Raw genomic sequence first — 23,472 nt, forward strand, 5'->3', positions numbered from 1 at the left:
TTCGTTTACATTTTTAATTACGTCCAAGAGTAATGGATGATGTGATAACAAACACTCGATGCTGCAATTATCCTACGTAATATCCTTCTGATGCTGCTGCACAACACTTCCCACGTCGAAATGGTGTGCACAATGTAATTTATTCCCTTTGGGCGGAACGGGGGCCACGGCAAGCTTCCGCTGACCGAAAGTGTTCGCGAGTACGTGCCCGGAATACTAAACGCAACCCGAACGCTAAGCAGCCCAGCAGCAGCATCAGTTCGCGCGCATCGTCCATTAGAGGGTGCTGAGGTGTGCTTCGTTAAGGATTCGAGACACACAGTAAGGAGCAGAGTAAGTGGGTTTTGGGTTAGCGCGAAAGTAAGGCAGCTGAGCGAGTTAATTTTAACGGGCGCTGTGTTCTTTTTTCAACTCCAATAAAACAGGAAGTGAATGGCGTAACAAGTATACAAAGTTGAATTATTTTTAAACATGTGTACCATCTTCGACCGAAACTTGTTGACATCAGGAACCTCTTCATTATGACGTCTCTTTCCATATAGCGTTTAAACTCCAAGATAGCTGTATTTTTACAGCTGTAAAGGCCGGGGTACATTGTCCGTACTCGCTAAGCATCTGGCGGCGGCTGACCGAAGCATTTTACCAAACAATTTGGTCTGCTTCAGAAAATATGATATTTTTCCATATTTTATACTTAACTGTACTAGAAAAGCTTTGTTATTGACAGATAAATATGTTGTGCAAGTATTTCAGCCATTTTCGCATCAAAAAACGGTGAAAAACTTCTTAAATTAGAGATTCGACACGAGCATTCCCTCGCTAACTAAAAAAAGCTTCCACTAGCGAGTAGCTATGTGTAACTTACATTAATGTGAAAAGAAAACGTGATGCACGTGTTTCAACTCAATCATAACGAAGCCAACAACAACAAAATCACAGCTAAACTTTTGAGCCAACCTACTAAACTTGCATTACCGTAGTAAGTAAGATCGTGATCCCATACTAATCGATTCTTTTCCCCTATTTTGTCACCCTCTCTTTCTTCCAAACAGGAGAAAAACCGTACAAGTGTTCGTGGGAGGGTTGTGAATGGCGCTTCGCCCGAAGCGACGAGCTGACGCGCCACTACCGGAAGCACACCGGCGCCAAGCCCTTCAAGTGCCGGCACTGCGATCGTTGCTTTTCCCGCTCTGATCATCTTGCGCTGCACATGAAACGGCACGCCTAAGGCATTCGTCTCCAAAACCTTCCACTGTCGTTCGCTCCGGCGAGCAGCACGAAGGCTCCAGCAGACGAAGACACAACGAGCAAGAGAGCTTTACACCAACGCAGAGGCGCCGGTAGGGGGAAAGTATGAGAGGAGAGTTTTTAAAAGCACCCCGAATTGGAAACAAAAGTGTGACGATAGGCAAAACTAAACTGTGAATAGTAAATGTAGAAAATCGAAACTGGGAAAACAATGAACACACTAATCACCATTGGCTTTGAAACTGCGAAGCGGAGATTTTCCACTCCGCACCCCGACTCGGGAAAAAGGCTATAAATGCCAAACGTGCATCAACACTGTAGGGGCAGGCAGGGAAATCTATCTTTGGCTTACCCAATTTCACCCCATCATAATCACCTTAATCGTAAATCGTTCACCTTCTTCTCCGTTTATCCGGTTATCTCCATAGCGCCGATCAGCGTTGCTAGACGCTGTCTTTCGTTTCGTTTATAGACGTCCAGTTGAGCTGAATAGTGTTTTGAGCACGAGAGAGATATAAAAAAAAGAAACAGTTTTTTTACTGATTGAAAACAAAACAAAAAGCGCCATATTGAAGCATTGAAACAGTATAGCAAACACACAAAAAGAAACGGAGAACATTTTGTAGCAGAAGAAAAACCGCGCCATTTGTGCTGTTATGTGTTTGCAGAAAACCAACGTCCAAACTGTATGCTGTTGTACTCGGTAAGCCAACAGACTCACATTTATAAACATAAGCAAAATGTGCAAAATGTATTGATTTGTTTAAGTAGCTTAAGTTTCAAAGTTCGGTTTAAGTTACCCATGTTTTAAGAATGTGTTCAGTAGGATTTCGTGCTACACCAATGTGTATAATACCATTGTAGTATGTAAGATTTACGTTCGTTTCTTTATATGTTTTTGTTTTATTTGAGTTTGTGCATCTTTTATTGTGTTGTCATCGATAGTACATGTTTTTGATTAGTTTAAGAGTTTTTCATTTAAATTTTCAAATATTGATTCATTCTTTGTTTGTTTTGTATTTTTGTTTTGAGTTTTACATTTTAGTACCAAAAAAATAAGTTTCACTTTTCGCGGAATGAGTTTTATAGGGCAAAATAATGAGTATTTTCTAGTTTTGAGTAAAGTTTTATGAGTTTTAAATTTGATCACGATAACGATGGATTGTGCTTCCAAAACCGTTATTTATTTATAGCTCTTCTTTTGTATTTGTATATTCTGTTTTGCGTTTTTAATCATCTAATATGACCGTTTTGTAGTAAGTTAGTTTCTTGAAATTAAGTACAAGCATCGTTTTCTTCATACACGTGGCCATTAATTGTTAGTACGATTTTCGTATTGTTTCGTAGCTTTTAGGTTAAATTTAATTGCCATTTCTAGCATCCGTGCTTATCCCAGGCGTACACTAGAGTTAAAATAATTCCAAATACCTTTTTAAAAAAACGTGCAAACAAGAAAGGAAACATTTTTGTCCCATTAACTCTGTACACATGCCAAGAGAAGACAAGACGAACAGGAAACGAAAAATACGATCCAACACTTATAAAAACAAACATCACTGCCAACACAGAAAATACCGTAACCAAGTGCGCCGTGCAACTTGCGTGACTTTGAAGTGCAGGGAAATTCGGGAAAAAGTAAGCGTTAGGTTTGGGGTAATAGAAAGGGGGCAAAAAGAAAGTCAAAACGAAACTTTTAAATCAAACTGTTGTATCCCTTTTTGTATCTTTTCCCGTGGGGTTTTGGGTAGCAAACGGCAAGCGGCAGATATAGGGATGCACTTTTTTTTGTAACTACGTGTTATAAATGATCAATTTAATAGTATCGATCTATTTCTTTCTTAACGTGCTAATATCAATCAGTGTATATGTGCTTTCGTGCTGCTTATAGCGAGAGATAATATTCATTATTATTCAGTGTTAAAACTACTGTAAAAAGCATCAAACAATCGATGATACGTTTATAACGTTTGCTAAATGGTTATGCTTTGAGTTTGAGCATCAAAACTACACTGTTTTGGTTTATTTGCTTTCGGTAACTTCATTGTTGGAGAGCCACATATAATGGAGATAAAAACGTATTAACAACTGCTTTATCTATATAGTGATCGAAAAAACATTTATTACTACAAAACACACACTTTTCTGCGATTAAGATTGAAAAAGAAAGAACAAATTGTTGATGAAGTTCTCCCTCAAACCCACACACACACACACTCACGACACAATTTTACACTTTACACACCCAAACGAATGTGATTGTTCCGATTCCAGACGATACAAAACGCATCAAAACGCCATCAGTATTTGAGTAAGGGTATATTTGTAAAAACGGTTGCCATTGCCGTTCTACAGCAAAATCAAAGACAAACACTTTTGATACGAATAGCAAGTTATGCAACTTGACCTGGCTGTATGTTTAGCAAAATTATTTGCGAAACAAGGCCATCGAGACAAAGCACACACACATGACGATCATACAACTGCATCAACAACAAACAAACAAAAAAACAACTAAAAACGAAGTAAAACTTTGGAGAAAAAAACATAACAAAAATGCATAAATCAAGAGATAGAAGAAAACTACATTTTGTAACACATGAGTATCACAAGCGATCATAAAAAATGAAAACAACTTAAAAAGTAAGCAAAACCAAAAACAGGCTACCATCACCACCACAATCTTACCCATTTTAGAGCAAATATTAGAATAATTCTGACGGGCTATAAGTAAGCAATTGGAGCAACGCAGGAATGTTATCCATGAACTGTAAGGTAGATTTAGATTCAAAAAAAAAGAAGAGAAAACCAAAACAAAAACGAAACACTGCAACAGCAAACTAACAAATAGAAAAAAACAGATAGAAACGTAAACCTATACAAAGAGCTCACTCACAACTAGCGCAAAACTGATGACAGCCGTGCAGTTAAAAAACCAACGCAACAAAGTAAAAACATAAAACAAAACAACGGCTAGCAAAAGCACCGCTACCATTAAAAAAGGAAAATAACAGTGAAAAACATGTGTCAAAAGTAGTATTAATCAAAGACTGGATAAATTTTTAACGTGTATTTTAAATGGAAAACAAGAAAAAACGAACAAACGAACTAACGATTGTATAAACAGCACAACCACTAATCACACTAATCACACACTATCACACAAACACTATTGCAGCGCAGGATGCTACGCAGGGATAATGACGAGAGGAATTGTTGTAAGAAGCGCGCTGAAACATTTTGGGTTTCAAATGCAATTCATCCCCGGGGGTATTAAAATCGACCTGCCATAGCAAGGTGCGGCCAGATATATGTACGTGTGCATGTGTGCGCGTGTATGTGTGTGTGTGAAAAGTACGGACAATACATGCTATCTTCTGCTCTAATTACAGATTCTACTTACAGCGATATTTTGTCATTTTTACCTACCGTTTAAAGCCCTATTTGTGCATGCTTGTAAACTCTTCTTCCTTGCTAGTGTTATTTTGTCTCATATTTTTTTCTAATGAATGCAAGAAAAAATGGCGAATGAGGATTTAAATCAAAATAATGGCAAAGAAAATTTAAATTAAATCTATGCACTATAAACACACGCAAACACACCTACAATCAGTACACAGAATCGTGACGATGCTGAATGTCGATAGAGTATTAGTAAAGCGTAAGGTAGCTTCAGCACAGATGAGAAAACGCAAAACAATACACGCACAAAGGTGCAAGAAAGCAAGAAAAGTGAAACACAGAGCATGTGTGTAGACAGTTTAGATAAGATTGGATATTATATATATATACATACATAAATGGATATATATATTTTTTAAACACATTTTTTTCCTTCAACGAACAGTAGTGTGAAAAGGAAACGTTCCGCAGCAACAGAGAGAAGCTACTAGATAATTTTAGGAAGAGACAAACAGAGGCAGAGAAGCGGAGAAAGAGAGAGAGAGAAAGTAAAGAGAGAAATTTAAAAGAAACTCACAACCCGAAAAAACAACACGCAACGCCAATGATGGTGCAAAACAAAAACCTTTTGGCACAACTATGGTAAAGCTTTTTTTGTTATTTTTTTTTGTATTCCTTCACAAAACGAATAAGCAATAGCAAACAGCAGGGGCAAAGCGATTGGATAGAGGGTTTACTTTAAAACCCCAAACCCCGTTCCAATTGATTTTGATTGGTGGTGGTCGGGTTAAGCAGGTGACGCTGGTTTCACTTTTTGGTGTTTGTTAGAAGCTTCGGTTTTTGGCACCCGCCGCGCACACACACACGTAACATCGAAGCCACAGGTCATTTCATTACGGTGAGAAACCAACGCAACACTTCCCTCTTGACTCCCGGGACGGGAGGAAGCCAAAGCTCAAAGCTCAAATACCACCAACAGCATAGACAAAAAAAAACAAACAAACAACACAAAACGCTCTACTATTTTTATACTCGATTCGGCACTCGTTTGTGGTGATTGTGATTGCCATGAATGAGGAATAGGGAATCGAATTTAAATCGACAACTGTGCAAAACGCGTTAAACTTTAACAAGAAAAGCAAAATGAAGAAAATGTCTAAAAGAAATTAAAATAATAAAAACATGTTCGTGAGCAAACCAAAAAACAATAACACAACAATCCAACAAAAGGGGAAAGAATTTTATACAGCTTCATAGGAACTAAATATCAAATCGAGGTGACAGAAATCTTAAAAAAAAAAAAATTGCTCAACCACACTTGGTAACTAAGGAAAACAATAAACACCTCTCAGCGGCAACATCACATCACCTATGCCCAAGGCTTGAGCAGCAAAAATAAAAGATCAAACAAAGAGAAATGGATAAAATTTGTTTTTATCTAAAAAGTACCGCAATCATTCATCATCGGTGACGGTTGTGTGATTGTGTTTTGTATACATTGCGCAGTAGGCCGATAAAGAAGATCAGAAAGTGTTGAAAAAACATGTAAAACACACACATGCACACAAGAAAGAGCAAGAAAAGCAACAGAAATGTGAACAAGTGAGTGAGAAATGAATGGAATAGAAGAGATTTAAAAAAGTAAAAAAAAGGAATAAATCGTTGAAAGAGAAAAGCGTTTGAAACAAGTATAACATATAAATGTAAAATTAAAATTTAGCTCATACTTTGCGCTTCTTTACAGTAAAACGATTCAAAACCTATCGTTAGTAGGAAAGAGCATATGAAACCAAAACAAAGAAAGAGTTCGCCCTCTTGCAGACAAAATTCATATCAGTTGTACCCGCTCGTGGATTCAAGTGTTTCAATTGTTTGGATCGTTATGTTTCGGTGTAGTTAAAAAAGGGCAATTGCGGGGCTTACAGCTTGCACAATTATCTCTATTGTCTCTTATAAGATAAATTAATTAAGTACGCTATAAAAAGGCAACATTCTTATGATGATTTAGCTTCAAAATTTATAAATACGATATTTATCCAAAATTTATTACAACCCCCAACGGTTGCGGTTCGTGTAGATGAGTTGTTCCGTTTTCAGCTAAAATCAATTCAGTACTTTCAGCCACTCGATCAATTGCATTCCGCTAAGTAAGCACCGACCGAGTTACACACAGCATCCTCCTGTTTTGTACACATATGTGTCGGTTTAAGCAGTGAGTGAAACAAAATTAGTATTGAATATAAATTATTATATAATGGAAATCTTATTACGCAAAAAGAGAGCGAGAGAGAGAAGAAAAAAACAAACCTCAACGTTCACTCGATATAATCGACTCCAATCGCCATACGGATTGATCTTGTATAGGTTTTATTACTCCCAAACATTACAAAACACATTATAATTAGCGTGCTGGCCCATTGTGCATTGCGCAAGTGGAAAAGTTAGTATTAAAACAGCAAAAATTGCAAGAAACTTAAAAGCATTGTTATTGTGTCGCTTGTTAAACTAAAGCCCCAAACCCAACCAACCAAACAAACAAAAGCACGTACCGATAAAGTTCATTTGCTTGGCGAATTTCGTTGCACCGTTGGTACGTGGGTGTGCTGTGCGCATTGCTCATCATCAAGCGCACTGAACACTATTGCTGAAGGAGATTTGTGTCCTCTTTATGGCAGGGTAAGGAATAGGAAAGAAATAGTAAAACAAAAACAAAAACAAAAAAAAACAACAGAACGGAACTACCGAAACGTGTAAATACAATGAGAGTGAAGCAAAACAAAGAAGAATAAAAAAGTGAAGAAAAGAACGCAAAAATACACGATCAAACGAGAAGGCCGGTGTAGCTAAAGCAAATAACGTAACCGTAAGTAAATAAGTGATATTTTCAAGTAGTTGGCAAAATCTGATATAAAGAAGAAAACACGTAAACCATGCAACCGACCAGTTGCACACACGATAAATATTGATAAACCGAGAGGCACGGAGGTAGATTGTAAAATAGATAACAAAAAACCAGAACAGAAAACAAAAAAGATGATAAACATAAGAAACATTCCCCACCCTGGGCCGGTATTTGTATGTAAAGATGTATATGTGCCAGTATAACGCCAGCGGTTGAGCGGGAGAGTATGTTTGTATGTGTACGTAAGTATGTGTGTGTGTGTGTGTGTGTGTTTGTATGTATGCTATAAGATGTACCGTAGGTATTTAGCAAATATTTGACAACGGAAAAGAGGAAGAGGAGGCAACACAAAACAGAGACGCGTAAATCAAACCGAATAGTGTAAAACCAGACAAATAGAGCAAAGCGAAACGTTGCAAAAGTTAGCAAAACCTAGTATGCAGGAAAGAAAGCAGCGTAAGCCGGTAAGTTCCCGGAATAAGTCGGGGATGAGTTTAGAGAGGTAATTGAGCGAGAAGCTATTTTTTATGAAAGTTTATAATTGTAATTTTGTCTATAGTTGATTAAAAAGTAGTATAAATGCAAAGAGAAAAAAGAGAGGGAGAAAGAGAAAGGAAGGAAGTGAAAGAGAAAGGAAGAGAGAGAGAAAGAATTGTATTAAACAAACAGAGCGACAACTAAAAATGGGAAAAGACAAGAAAAAAGATCACACACAGGAACATAACAAAACAAACAAATCAAACTGAAAAGTTATCCAATTCAAAAGATAAAGCAGAAAAAAAAACAAAAGCAAACGTTCAGCCGGATTGATCCTAAATAGAGAAGATAACAGAAGTTGGCAAAAAAAGAAAACAATTCGAATAGAAAAAAAACAACACAGCACACAGGATAACAAATTGTAATGATTTGAACGTTCAGCATTTCCTCCAATCCGTTACCCATCTCCCAAGCAGGCTAGCTGTGGGCACCAACACAAGGCAAAGAGGAAGTGTACCAGCAAAAACCAGCCCAATTATGATTACATCTTGTACTATCGTTTCATGCGCACGCACCTTACGCCTCGCAAAAGGATGCTGCTTGTTGATTGCAATTGAGTGTAAATTAAAATGCAGAATTTAACAGAGAAACGAAGCCTCTCACACACATACACTAAGCAAAAGCGTCAAAGTATTTGGTCACGCTCAAGCGGTCTTGCGTAGAGACATGCAGTAGCAGGAAGTGGCATGATATCACGGTTCTGCACCATTCGGTTCAGTTCAGTCGTCCACACAGTCGCTAAATGTGTTTTATGAATGTTTAAAAATGGCCGCCAAATATCGGTTAAACAAATTTGAGACACACACACACATACAGCCACACGCCAACACGACGGACGCACACATACAAATACACGCACGCACACGCACTCGTCATCTTCTTTCATAGAAAATATTATTGTAATTTGCGATCTCGCACACGGGCAACCTGGTGGTGCGAGACGACCGTTAGTGTGTGTTGTAGAGCACAAGGCACACAGGCAAAGTTTAGTAAAGTTAAGAAGCAATCGTGTTAGTAAATGTTTAACTTAATACCCCTTCCTTCCCCCCGGTTTGATTACCATTATGCTCGAACCACTCCCTCGCTCCTCGAACGCCGCGAACGAACTGTAGCCCCGCCGCGTAACTCAAGCGTTCCGGTCTTGTCCCATTTCATTTGCTCCCGCCAATGTGCATTCCAAAGCCTATTACCCGATCGTGTGTGTGTGTGTGCTGCTAGCAGGGCGGGTTTCCGAGCGAGTTGGATTGTGAGTTGCATTGCGTTGATTGAAACGTTTGTTGTGTTGAAAATGTATCCACAAGGAACCCGTCCTCCCGTCCCCCCCAAAAACAGTGGAGTAAAGTGTATCCGTTTCTCTTCATATCGCAATCTTAGGGTTATGTATATTTCGTGTGGGTCAGAGAAGAGAAGAAAAAAAAGCACGGGGAAAGGGTGAAAGACAAGCAGTGGTTAAATTAATACAAATCGACAAGAAATACAGTGTTTAAATTATTCGTATCGTTAAGGGCTTTTAATATAATTATTAACAAAAACACTCAAAATCAAATTTCATCGTGAAGAAGCACAAAGGCGAGGCGCGATTGTGCGGTGGCACTATGTGGTTTTGGGACACGGGACGTTTCTTATCTGTTTGTTTGGATTGTTGTGTGCGCAAAGCATCATTAGCGAGCACTGGTGAGCGGTGGAGCAACGGAGATGATTTAGGGAGAGAGAGAGAGAAAAATTCACTCAAAAACAAAAATGGGAATGTTTTTTAAAGCAGCAAAAGTGACAACATTCTTAAAAGGGGAAGCAAAAAAAACTGTACAGAGCTGGATCAAACGACACAGCTGAGAGAAGAGTAGAAAAAAAGATCGTGCCATCGGGAGCTGGTTAGCATTTAGTGAAAGGATAACAGAAGTGATAACAGCACAAAACAAACACAAACATGTACACACACACATACACAGGCACACCGTACGTGTGCATGGGGAAGGACGGAGGTGATGAAAGAGATGATGATGGTTAGAAGAAAGGATATAAGCTAGTTCAATGTGTTAGTAATTGTGTAAGGTTTCGATTGTGTGGCATGTGCGCTACTAAGCTCACCTTTGTTAAGGCGCTGCTACACGGCGCTTCATCAGTTTTCTGCTCCAAAAACCCGTTTCGTTGCTGCTTACTGGGTTTTCCTCTTTCTCTCTACTGCTCATACATACACACACTAAAGATAAGCATCAAACCGAGAGAAATGTCATCATTAATATTATTATTATTATTATTACAGCTTTTCGGTCGCAGTTACTGCTTACGATTTTCTAATAATTTCCGTTGTTAACGCACTTATACAAATTGAATTGCAAAGAAAAACGTAAACAAAAACCGTACTGTGTTGGGCACCTGTTTGCTAAAATGGTGCTACACCCAGATACAACGCACACACAGAGACAAAACTGTTGCAATGCTACAGTGCAAAATGTGAATATGAAACGGAAAAAGAAGAAGAAAAAAACGCAGCAAAAGTGAGAAAATGGGAAAAACAGTCATCCAAAGAAGGGAGGAAGTGAAAGAAATAGAACAGAAAAAACCCACACACACAAAACATCAACAAAAACAATAGAGAAGAAAAAGAGGTAAAATTATTGTATAAAGAAAAAATACACACAAACACACACACACAGCAAACAATGTGCAATGAATGAGTTTAAAACACACAAGAAGAAAAAAAAACAACACTCAGAGCAAGGAAAGAAGAAAACAGGCGCAAATTTAAAAAAAAGAAGACGAAAAAGTAGTAAGGACAGCAGTGAAAAACGGCGTGCGAGTTAGTGAAGTGCAGCAGACGGAGAACGGAGCATGAGAACGGAATTGTAGCTTATAAACTCTGCTATGTGCATATTAAGTTTAAGAATGAAAAAGAAAATAAACGTACGTTCCTGTTACAAAAATACAACCACCGCCTGTGTCATGTGTGTATTTGCTTACAACGCACTTTGCTGAAGGTTGAGAACGCACTGAAGGTTGGAGCGAAACGAGTGCAATGCACGTAGGTACAGTAACATTGGTAAGTAATTGTCACATTCATTCACGCAGTTTTTTATACTGCGATGTATAGTGGTTCGTTTTTAGGTGTGCTATTAAGTTTTGAGATTTATGAATGTATGCCTCATTGATGGTATAAGTTAAAACAAAATATCAGTCACCCATGAGCTACCTTATTTCTGACGGCATCTGTGAAACTTGATCTACTACGTTTTCTTATTTATCCATTCACCAACGACCATATTTCAGCTAGGCTAGGACCTAGGATTGGTGTGATTGTAGAATGGTAAACCTTACGTATGGGAGGTATGGTTAATTTCAAGTTCGTTTCGTTGGGAAATATTTCTTTATTAATTCCAGAATGCAACTCTCAATCGATTGATTCATAAAATCCAATAATGCAACATTTTAACAAGTTTTTCAACAACAACGATAAATATAGCCCGAAAAAAGTAAAAAATAACTTTTTAATGATAATTGGTTTGATGTCGCCATACATTAACTAATGACAGTTAAGTTCAATTGAAAGTAGAACTGAGCGATGGACATCTTTGCATTGTTGAATCAAAACAGTAATTCTGACTCATCTGCGATTTAAATCGTTTGGTAACTGGCACGTCGCTCACCGAAAGATAAGTGAAACCTGTGTTAAATTACTCCTTTGACAGTCGAATCCCAAAAAAAAAAGTGAATTGATTCACCACGCTGACTCTCAACTCAATCACAGTAGATGTGACTCTTTCATTGAAAAAAAAAGACTCGTGCTACTGAGTGGATTCATAACTACTATACAGGGTTTCGAGTCATATAATGGAATATCGGTTAAGAGAACGTACGGTAGTGGAATTGTGCAAGCATTCTGTGGAGCGACTGTCAGTCTGTGGGTGCCGATGTAAAAAGCTTCGACTTGAAACCGATGACGCTTTCTACAAAATATCATTTTGAGTAGTTTTCATATCGCATCAAGATGTACACATGATAATCTAAATCTAAATCCTGCTGCAGAGTCATAATTAAACATGATAAATACATAAAATTAACGAAAATGTTTTGCGGTATTTACAGCGGCACGCACAGTCTGACAGCCGCTGCACAGTATGCTTGCAAAAGTCCACAACTCGGTTGCAACACTCCATTATATGATTGCAAACCACCTCCACAGAATGCTTGCACGGTTCAACTACCAGGTTAAATCATTCTCTTAACCGGTTGAACTATGTTATTGTTTAACTCGAAACCCTTTAAAACTTCGTGTGCTCAATGTAGCGCCACGTGTTGAATATAGCTCCATACTCTTTTACTAACTTCGCAAACTCCGCAAATTAGTTCCAGACATTAAACGTCTTGACGTACGCATTACCAGTCAGTGTTTTACTGTCAGTAGATCTTACTAGTTTCGTGCAGGATTAATCATCTACATACCCAAACCATTAACACGGAAGCAAAAGAGACCCACAAGGTCCAAAACCTCTATTAATAATACAATAACAACCACTTTCCTTCAGCACAGTCAAAGTGCACTTGTACTTTGTAATGCTTGTAAATGTGTTAGTGTACGCACTATGAAAATGAATAACCTCTATCTTGGCCAATTTATCGATTTTATCATTGTCCAGTTATGAATAATCGATTCTTTATTTTCTTCTTCTTCGTTCCACAAGAAAAGTTGTTGATCAAGGCCTGCCTGTAGCAGGATAGTCCTACGTACGGCGGCACGGTCGATTTGGGGCTTGAACCCTTCACGGGCATATTGTTAAGCTGTACGAGTTGACGACTATAACACGAGACCGGCGCTATCGATTCCCAGCTACTCTAAAACCTAACGTACTTTATTGTACACCCAGCAACCAAACACGCACACCCAGTTGCAAATTACGCACCATTATAATTATGCCTTTTTGTATATGTTGAGCAGAGAGGCACAGCGGGCACTACTGATAAGACCCCGTGTACCTCGCCACTGGCTGATACGGCTCACTTCTCTGTTTGTAATTGTGCCAGCGCCCGGTGGATCATCTGCTCTCCCGACCCCGGCGCTGTCAAAAGCCAACGACGCAATGACAACCGGACCGGGGCCTGATCCAACCATACATACCAGCCGCACAAGACCGTGATGAGCTCCCACTGGTGGTACATTTAGTGAGTGAACTGCAGTCGAAACATTGCCTCACGCAATGCATCCAAAAATGCATTCTAATACCAACCCTCTAACCTACACTCACCTCACAGCCTCATAGCACTCAGCCTGCTGGCCTGGCTGGTCGATGGGCGACGGGAGGCCAAGTTCAACTGCACGCTGACCGCCAACTACTACGACTGCCTGTTCCGGGACGTGATCATACGCAGCGAGGCGGACGCAGACAGCATCTTCTTCGGCGTGCAGAACTTCAACGACACCAGCATCGCGTTCCGCGACTCCTCCATGGTGGTGCTGCCGAAGAAGATCTTCGAAACGTTCCCGGCGATCCAGTACCTGTCGAGCGACGCGTGCCACATCCAGAAGCTGCTCGGCGGCACGTTCGCGAACGCGCAGCGCCTGCAGGAGCTGCACCTGTACGACAACCGGCTGACGCGGCTGAACAACTTCGTGTTCAACGGTGCGCTGCAGCTCGAGATACTGTCGCTGTACAACAACACGATCAAGCAGCTGGAGGAGCACGCGTTCGATGGGCTTGGGCATTTGCGCCTGCTCTACATGGACGAGAACCAGCTGGAGAAGCTGCCGGAGGGTCTGTTTTCCGGGCTGGAGGAGCTGCAGATACTGGAGCTGCAGCACAACCGCATCAAGGAGATCAACGACGACCAGTTCGTGCTGTGCCCGATGCTGCGCGAGCTCAACCTGAGCGCGAACATGATCAGCACGTTCAACATGTCGCAGCTGCAGTCGCTGAACAAGCTGGAAACGCTCGACATTGCGCGGAACTATCTGGACGAGGTGTTCGTCACCAAGTACCTCCGGACGCTGAACGCGCAGGAAAACCAGATCAGCCGGATCGTGATGGACCAGGGCGACTTCTTTCAGCTGACGCACCTCAACCTGTCCCGCAACAACATCGCGAACATTAACAACATCTTCAAGTTCCGCAACCTGATCGAGCTGGACGTGTCGTACAACGAGCTGGTAACGCTGGACTTTGTCATCTTCGCCTTCATGAAGAACCTGAAGGACATCAAGCTGAACAACAACCGGCTGTGGATACTGGACAACGGTATTCCGTCGCCGGCGAAATCGCTGCGCAGCCTGAACCTCGCCCACAACAAGTTCCTCTACCTGGATCTGGCCGTGCTGGACACGTTCCCGGCGCTCGAGTACATCTACCTGCACGGCAACGATCTGATCGACATGCAGATGGAGGAGATTGAGCAAAACTTCCCCTACCTGACGCTCGTCTCGTGCGACAACAACGACTGGGACTGCATCAACCTGATGCACATCGTGACGCTGCTCGAGCGGGCGTACGTCAAGTGGTCGAACGGCAATCGGAACTGCACCCGGCCGGAGCAGCACCGGTACATCTGCTGCACCTCGGCCGAGCACCATCTGCGCGAGAAGATTGTGCGGCTGACGCGCGAAATCTACAAATCGCGCAAGATGATCAAGCAGCTGATCATGGAGAATGCGGAGCTGCGTAGCGAGGTCGAGATGCAGTATCTGCCGAGCGACGGCGCTTAGTGTGCTTCGGTTTGGATGCGTGAGGGGGATAAGCGATTCACGCAGGAAGGGAAAATGGGGTTAATCGGGGAAGCGATAGATTACAATGTAGCTGTAGCTGTGTTTTTTGTGTTTGTTAGTAGTGGATCGTGCATATTATGTGGAAATGAAATAAATCAAACGATTATTATTTTTATCAAGTAACATGTAAACACAATTAGAAAGAAAGTTTCTAACAAACAACATCCCAACTAAAATGAGTTTTTAAGTTATTGATACATTATTTTTGTACCATGAACGCTAATGTTGCCATCGACAGATGGTTTTGATTCATTCGATTCATCCATTTAGGCAACAGTTGTTTTTTCATTGTTAAACTAGGTTACTAGTTTTAGTATGTTCACCGTTTATATTATTCTTTTTTAAGCTGCCATAGTTTACGAAATAAAGAACAATTATTTAACGATAATTTCAATTATGGCAATATTGTACTAAACAAATTATATTTAATTCACATACATTTATGTTAAAACAATTAAGCCTGGTGCCTGTTTTAAGGCTACCTCTAGTGTAATTGTACAGTTAAAATAATGTTGAACAAAAAGAAATTGTTTAATTGTGCTATATGAAAAAGCCAGATCACTCATCACCGGAAAATCAAAAGCTAAATATATGAGAGTAGAAAATCTGGAGAAAAAAAAGGACATTTAACTTTAATTTTGAGCATTTCACTGGTATTGTTGCGCACATTGAATGATTTTCGATGATAGAGAGTAACCAAGAAATCATACTTTTCTTCTTCTTTTAACACAAAAAGGTATAATCATTCACCGATGCAAAATAAAAACGATTCCTCTACAAACAATCCTGGCCCAATGCTCTGTACGGATGTCGATAGTGAGTCTTAAATTAAAACGAAAAACAGCAAAACTTTTGAAACCACCGTTATCAAAGCAAATTTACGATTTACAGCTGGAAGATTGAGAATTTAGTACAAATTTCAAAAGCGAAAAATGTTCTAGATATATGAAATGCAAGAACACGTTTTAGTTATGTTTTAATTGCGTGCGCGTTAGAGTAAATATACCCCAAATAGCCAAACGACATCACAAAACAAATGAGCCCAAAACAGATCCCCGAAAAAAATAGCTCACGAAAAAAGGACAGGAAATAACAGATATTAAGATCTAAAACCAAAAATATCACCAGTGTACGTTTCGACGAATTTCCTCTTTCCTAAAACCCGTGATGAAGCCTGCTCGTAGTTATCGATCTCGATCCCTTAATAAAGCACCGAATTTTTTTTGAAACGTCTCAAGTTTACACATACCCAGATTCTTCTTGTCAACATTGTCTCATGGCTAACCAACGACTCGAGTTGACGGATATGTATTTTAGGTCCTCTATCTACACAGTAAAATATGTCTACAAACTCCGACTAAATAGCTGGATCCCAACTAGTGCTGCTGATCTTTGATCTCCAAAACCAGATCAGGCTGTAGTGAGTTTAAACACCAACATATCCTGTGCCACGTTGGAGAGCGAATTTACTCAATCATAACATTTGTTTACATTTTCACGACGCCGTTATCACTGGGAATTCCCGTTCTTTCAGTCAGCTGAGCATGTTCCACCGTCAGAATCATTGCTCAGTTTCAATCCATCAGTCGCGGAAGAAACACAGTTTTCCTGTTTCGAGTGCTATAATGTGCTGGTTACGCGCCGTATCACTAATAAGGTAAAGCTCAGCAGTCTATAGTTATTACTACACATCGCTTACAGAGTGTGTATTTTTGTGTGGGTCGCTGCTTTGGCAGTGTAATTTTTTTAGCCTGTACCAACGGAGGACAGCCATCCTACAAGAGTCAGCCAATACAAAGAAAGCCCGAATACAAATGCATTGAGAGCAATCTGCAGTACGACTGTGTGTTCTACGATGTGCACATTGATATGCAAACGCGAAATGTACGCTTTGGTTTTGAGGATGACACGCTAAACAACCAGAAAAATATTACCTTCAAAAACTCTACCATGCGCAAACTGCCCGCTGCTTTACTCGCCTCCTTCCGCCAGGTTGAGTTGCTCGATCTGAACGGCCTGCAGATAGAGGAGATCGATACGTACGCGTTCGCTTACGCGCACACAATACAGAAGCTGTCGATGTCGAACAACAACCTGGAGCGCATCGAAGACGACACTTTCCAAGCGACTACAGCGCTTCAAAATCTTCAACTGTCCAGCAACAGGCTTACGCATGTTGACCTTTCTCTCATTCCCAGTCTCTTCCACGTCAACGTCAGTTACAACCTGCTCTCAACGCTTGCCATACCGATCGCGGTCGAAGAGCTAGACGCATCGCACAATCGCATCAACGCCGTACGCGGACCCGTCAACGTGGAGTTGACCATTCTGAAGATGCAACACAACAACTTGACTGACACTGCTTGGCTGCTGAATTATCCCAGACTGATCGAGGTGAATCTTTCCAACAACGAGTTGGAGAAAATAACGTACCACCACTTTGTCAGCATGCAGCGCTTGGAGCGGCTGTACGTCTCCAACAACCGCCTTGTGGTGCTCAATCTTTACCGACCCATCCCAACGCTCAAAGTGCTCGATCTGTCGCACAACCATTTGATGTGGGTGGAACATAATCAGGCACAGTTTGATAAGCTTCAGTACCTTTATCTCGACCACAACTCCATCGTGACGCTTAAGCTTAGCACCAGTCATACGCTAAAGAATCTTACACTATCGCATAATGACTGGGATTGTAACAGTTTACGTGCACTTTTCATAAACGTAGCCCGACCTGCAGTAGACGATGCTGACCAGTACTGCAAGATCGACTATCACCTTGAGCATGGTCTTTGCTGCAAAGAAAGTGACAAGCCGTATCTGGACCGGCTATTACAGTACATTGCCATGACGAGCGTGGTGGAGAAACAGCGTAAAAAAGAATCCTGCAGTGCCATAAATGCCATCCACAGCGTGCAGAGTCTGGTCCACTTCATCAAACAGCAGGGTGTAGTGCCACTGCAAGGTAACGCACAGCTCGAGGCTGAAGTGAACGAGCTGAGGGCTGAGGTGCAGAAGCTAGCCAACGAGCAGATCCAACAGCAGCAGCTCCTCGAAAGACTACAAGCCGAGATCGATACCAATCTGCGACGGTACCACCTGCCGAAAGATGAGTTAGCACGCCCGAGTGATAGTCTTAACAAACTATTCACCCATCTGAGGGAACGCCATTTGCATGAGTTGGGTAAATCACAAGTACTCATGAAAAAGGCTGATGATAAGCTCAAGGACCAGATGGATGTTATGGAACAAAATATAGATCTCCGTTTGGAACGGATAGCTAAACTTAGGAAGCAATATGCATTGAGGCAGGAGACGATGCTGAAGCGTCAAGTAGTGAATCAATTACTGACACAGCTCGGCAATCACAGACCTAGCTAGAGTGCCATTGTATTATACAAGACCAGATGTCGGCAATTTTTTAAATAAAAAACTTCGAATTAATATAATCATGATCCATGCGGGGCAGTGATGGACAGCAAAAGTTCACTTGTTTGAGGTAGTTTATGTAAAACTTAGGCATCATCCATGCATTATGTAGTGCTGTTAAGGTAGGTTTTTGATTGTAAACGATGATTCTACTTCTTGACTCAACATCCTTCGCGATTATACCCGCTTAAAACGGATTTTGCTACTTTTATGTACCTCGCAGCCGACTAGTCCGTCATCCGTCCGACGGAGGAAAAACTTACCACAGGATCGTCACATGCGTTGCAGTCGCGTTACTGTGACAACCAAAGTGGCATGTGATTTACAGGTGACGACACGCAATTCCAAGCAAATGGTACGTAACTTAACTGGAACGCTGGAAACGGGTGGAATACGAATTCATTTTTTTCCAAACCAATTCATTTCAAACAAACCGTAAAAGGCAATGGAGTTTATGCAATTAGCCCTTTTTCCGTCTGAATACCATTTGTGGGGAAACAGCCGGCCATCGTGAAACGGGGGATAAAATTGTTAAAGGTAACTTCAGACCTTTCAACCAACCGATTATCAGAATTATCTTTGAGAATTCGATTGCTGTGTGGAACAACTGTTCCTTATGTAAAATATTTTATAATTTTATCTTGTTTCATTTCAAAAATTGTGTATGAACCACAATAAAGTTGAAAAAATAAAATATGTCATTTTGTTCAATAAAATACGCTATTGGAAGGGGTGAGGGGTTTAATCTGTAACGTAACGTTCCCAGTTGGTGTGGGACTCGGGCAATCAGAAATTTTCATCTCCGTGGCATTGATTCTCAATGACTCAATGATGACGCTGGCCACCTGACCATCCAGAGATGGCGGAGGCACATGGTTATCTGCACCATTGCTATCGCTGCTGTTGTGATTGTCTTCCACATCCCGCCAGATTGTGGTTTTAGGAGCAAACTCGACTCGTTCCTCTTTCGATCTCTTGTTCAGCAAGGGGGTGGCCCCCGACTGGGAATGTTGCCCCAGCAGCTTATTTGCTGTTTTCTCCGTCTTCTGTACTTCTCGACGTTCTGACGGGTTTCAGCCGCTCACGCGCTGCATTTTTCTAGGATAGTGCTCACTTATATTGTTCGTCGAACCATTCCTTACGTTCTCCACGTAGCAAGTGGCTGATCTTAAGTGAGACTGCAGTGTTGATGGCTCGTTCCACCATACGCCAGTGAGCTGCGTAGGGCATTCTGGCAGTTCTTTACCATGATCAGGAAATGGTCCGAGTCAACGTTTGAGCCATTAAAGGTTTTGACGTCGCTAATATCCGAACAGTGCTTTCTGTCAATCAGAACGTGGTCAATTTGTCTGTTGTGGCGATCTCCACGTGTAGCTGAAGCGAGGTGCATGCTGGAAGAAGGTGCTGCAGATGGTCATGTGCTTGGAGGAGATAAAATGTATAACCCTGAGACCGTTGTCGTTTGGTAGCTGGTTGGCGCTGTAGCTTCCAATCATTAGTTTATAAACCTCCTAATGTCCGACCTGTAATAATGCACAGGTGTAGATCGTGCGATTGCTTCAGTACTGGCGCACCATTGCGCCTTCCCAGCGCACCTCCTGCTAATATCTCGAAGCCACCGGCCCAGTCCTCATCGTACAGGATACGGGTACAGCTTCCAATTGTAAATCCTTTCTCCTAGCGGGGGTCTAAATCGATTGGTCCGATACGGTTCTTCTATTCGTTAACTGTTCATCACTGTGGTGTTTTTGGGGATGTGGCTTGCAATGACTCTCCTCCAACCTCCAGTCTCGTCGAAGGGCCTACGTTCACTGGTTTTTTAGAGTCCTTCAGCGAGCCAAGACGGGAGAAAGCAGAGTAGCCTTTCGGGAAGAAGCAAGCCGCTCCTAACATGGATAACAGACGCTCTCAGGCAGAGTCATGAAGAACAATCAGCTACCCCACAACTCGATTTGTCTCTGGTTTGACATATCTAACTGAACCAAGGACATTTGCATTACTTGTCTCAAACGAAGACAGTCGCTTTTGGAAGAGAGTAGTACCAAACTAACAATCTCAAGGGTCTTAAACACGAGCACTACCCAACACATCAGATCACTTAGAAACTGTACCGCCAACTAACGTTTTGGCGCCATGCGCAGAAAACTGAAAATCAGGATAGCTTGCGTTAGGAGGCTGATTTAAATGAAGAATCACACCCGCATTCCATGTTTGTTTAAGAACCGTTAAAATGATGGTGATGATGATGATCAATTGATGATAAAATGATGATTAAAATGAGGTCGAGACGTGCAGTGCTGTAAAATGTCATGAAAATTACGTGATAATTTGAACCGAAAATGTTGAACATTTCTGCGGTAGCTTGCCTGATGCTCATTGCTGATATTGATACCTGATACCTACAAGATGACAGATAGGGGCATACATTTGAGCGTGAAATGTTTCAGCCATTGCATGGTTGCATGGTCTTACTTATATTAACATTTTTTTTTTCTAATTTTATTCATTTTCTTAATGTTTCTTGCTAGTGACTAAACTAATTGACCCAAAATATTATTGTTGATTGTTGCCCTCTAAAATCACATCCGACTGTGGTGAACTCAAACACCGATAAGTACTATGACAGTGAATTTACTCAATCATAACATTTGTTTTCATGTTCACGACGCCATTATCACTGGGTATTTCCGTAACGAATTCTTCTTTCAGTCGGCTGAGCAAGTTCTACCGTAGGTGTCATTGCACAGTTTCAATCCATCAGTCGAAGAAGAAACACAGTTTTCCTGTTTTGAGTGCCACAATGTGCTGGTTACGCGCCGTATCTCTAATCAGGTAACGCTCAGCATCAAACAATTAGGCATTACTTCATATCGCTTACAGAGTATTTTTTTGTTGTTGGTTACTGTATTGCAGTATGCTTTTTTTAGCCAGTACCTACGGAGGAAAGCTATCCTACGAGAGCCTTCACTTGACTCCTTCCACTTTAAGTGCTTTACACGCCTCTTTCCGCCAGGATGAGCTGCTCAATCTGAACGGCCTGCAGATAGAGGAGATCGATACGAACGCGTTCGCTTACGCGCACACAATTCAACAGCTGTACATGAGATTCAATGGGATTCGATATTTGCCACCGCACGTGTTTCAGAACGTCCCCCTGCTCACGGTGCTTACGCTGGAACGGAACGATTTAACCAGCCTGCCACGCGAAATCTTCCACAACACACCCAAGCTCAGCGTGTTGTCGATGTCAAACAACAACCTGGAGCGCATCGAAGACGACACTTTCCAAGCGACTACATCGCTTCAAATTCTTATACTGTCCAGCAACAGGCTTACGCATGCTGACCTTTCTCTCATTCCCAGTCTTTTCCACGTCAACGTCAGTTATAACTTGCTCTCAACGCTTACCATACCGTTCGCGGTCGAAGAACTAGACGCATCGCACAATCGCATCAACGCCGTACGCGGGCCCATCAACGTGAAGTTGGCCTTTCTAGAGCTGCAACACAACAACTTAACTGACACTGCCTGGCTGGTGAACTATACCAGACTGATCGAAGTGGATCTTTCCTACAACAAGCTGGAGGAAATAACGATCCACCACTTTGTCACCATGCAGCGCTTGGAGCGACTGTGCGTCTCCAACAACCGCCTTGTAGCGCTCGACCTTTACGGCCGACCCATCCCAACGCTCAAAGTGCTCGATCTGTCGCACAACCATTTGATGTGGGTGGAACATAATCAGGCGCAGTTTGATAAGCTTCAGTACCTTTATCTCGACCACAACTCCATCGTGACGCTTAAGCTTAGCACCAGTCATACGCTAAAGAATCTTACCCTATCGCACAACGACTGGGATTGTAACAGTTTACGTGCACTTTTCAGAAACGTAGCCCATCCTGCAGTACACGATGCTGACCAGCACTGTAAGATCGACTACCATCTCGAGCACGGTCTCTGCTGCAAAGAAAGTGACAAGCCGTATCTGGACCGGCTATTACAGTACATTGCCCTGACGAGCGTGGTGGAGAAGGTGCAGCGTGCACAAGGACGCTGCAGTGCCACAGATACCATCAACAGCGTGCAAAGTCTGTCCCACTACATCACACAACAGGGTGGTGTGCCACTGCAGGGTAACGAACAGCTCGAGGCTGAAGTCAACGAGCTGAGAGCTGAGGTGCAGCAGCTAACCAACGAGCAGATACAACAGGAGCAGCTGCTGCAGGGGCTACACGCCGAGATCGATACCAATCTGCGACGGTACCGCCTGCCCAAGGATGGACTAGCGCGCCCGAGCGAAAATCTTAATAAAGTGTTCACCCATCTGAAGGAGCGGCACGCGTTTAAGTTGCGTGAAACTCAGGCACGCCGTACGGAGGCGGATGCTAAGCAGGAGGAAACGGAGGACCTGGAACAGGAAAACATTGCACTCGAGCGGCAGTTGGATAATAAGAATACAATGCAGATTCTGTTGAGACAGCAGACGTTGCTGAAGCGTCAAAAAATAAAGCAATTACTCGCAAAGCTCAGCAAGCACAGACCCATCTAGGGCGGTTCGACTGTACCATACTTGGAGATACTTCTCCTTCGGCAAACACACAAGATTCGTCGTTTTTCTTAATGCAGTACAAAGATGGATCAAGATTATTGTTTTGAAAGTGGTTATGAAATAAAAGGACTTTGAACTTATTTGTTCTCACTGATTTTCTTTAATTTAATCAATTGATGAATTAAAATATTCGATAGAATATAATGATTATAACTCGCTTGAAACATTCGCTTAAGATTCAAATGCACCTGACATTCTACGTGCAAAAATCATTCCCGTGAATATGTGTGGTCAGAGGCGGATTAAGCAGTACACAAACTAAGCGGCCGCATGGGACCCTGGGATCTCGAGGGGTCCCGAGTAAAGGAACCGAAAAATGGTCTGGCTCATAGTCTAATTGAAGATTGTGGTCATTTTTAATTTGACTATTTAAAACATTCATCGAAGCTCTTGTTGGAATCAATCCTTGTCATTAGTTACACATATCCCTACCAACAATTTATAATACATATCTTGTGCGATACCTAATCCCCAATTAATAACATTCGCTAATTCTGAATCTTGCACACCTGAGATATATTATAACATACGGCTACACAAAATAGACATTTACTACACAGGTCTCCGCCAGAAACGATTGCAATATTTTACGGTTATAAT

The 23,472-nt window shown here is 41.6% G+C and overlaps 3 protein-coding genes across 7 annotated transcripts in view; all 3 read left to right on the plus strand.

Annotated features, from left to right (window-relative positions):
- LOC120896588 (Krueppel-like factor luna) overlaps positions 1-8,421 on the plus strand; it is a 302,013-nt gene extending 293,592 nt beyond the window's left edge. For all 5 annotated transcript variants that reach the window (XM_040300808.1, XM_040300805.1, XM_040300804.1 and 2 more), the window contains exon 5: positions 1,053-8,421. In XM_040300808.1, the coding sequence (XP_040156742.1) occupies positions 1,053-1,228 (176 nt within the window). In that variant the 3' untranslated portion in view covers positions 1,229-8,421. The remainder of the gene's footprint in view (positions 1-1,052) is intronic.
- A 4,619-nt stretch (positions 8,422-13,040) lies between these two features.
- LOC120908599 (platelet glycoprotein V-like) lies at positions 13,041-14,956 on the plus strand. Its single transcript, XM_040319781.1, has 2 exons — positions 13,041-13,243; positions 13,334-14,956. Exons 1-2 carry the CDS (start codon positions 13,218-13,220, stop codon positions 14,775-14,777), a joined length of 1,470 nt encoding a protein of 489 aa, XP_040175715.1. The 5' UTR covers positions 13,041-13,217; the 3' UTR covers positions 14,778-14,956.
- Positions 14,957-16,380: 1,424 nt separating this feature from the next.
- Positions 16,381-22,952, plus strand: LOC120908598. The gene is made up of 3 exons (XM_040319780.1): positions 16,381-16,494; positions 16,574-17,675; positions 22,270-22,952. The coding sequence occupies exons 1-3, from the start codon at positions 16,382-16,384 to the stop codon at positions 22,810-22,812; spliced, it is 1,758 nt and encodes a 585-aa protein (XP_040175714.1). The 5' UTR covers position 16,381; the 3' UTR covers positions 22,813-22,952.
- The last annotated feature ends 520 nt before the right edge of the window (positions 22,953-23,472 follow it).

Source organism: Anopheles arabiensis, chromosome 2 (assembly GCF_016920715.1).
Source record: "Anopheles arabiensis isolate DONGOLA chromosome 2, AaraD3, whole genome shotgun sequence".
NCBI classification, from domain to species: domain Eukaryota; kingdom Metazoa; phylum Arthropoda; class Insecta; order Diptera; family Culicidae; genus Anopheles; species Anopheles arabiensis.

Coding starts and splice junctions, on each gene's coding strand:
- LOC120908599 (XM_040319781.1), top strand. CDS start 13,218: ATGAGCTCCCACTGGTGGTACATTTA. Junction 13,244..13,333: donor TCCCACTGGTGGTACATTTA/GTGAGTGAACTG, acceptor CTCACCTCACAG/CCTCATAGCACTCAGCCTGC.
- LOC120908598 (XM_040319780.1), top strand. CDS start 16,382: ATGTTCCACCGTCAGAATCATTGCTCAGTTTCAATCCATCAGTCGCGG. Junction 16,495..16,573: donor CGCGCCGTATCACTAATAAG/GTAAAGCTCAGC, acceptor CTGCTTTGGCAG/TGTAATTTTTTTAGCCTGTA. Junction 17,676..22,269: donor TGGACCGGCTATTACAGTAC/ATTGCCATGACG, acceptor CTATTACAGTAC/ATTGCCCTGACGAGCGTGGT.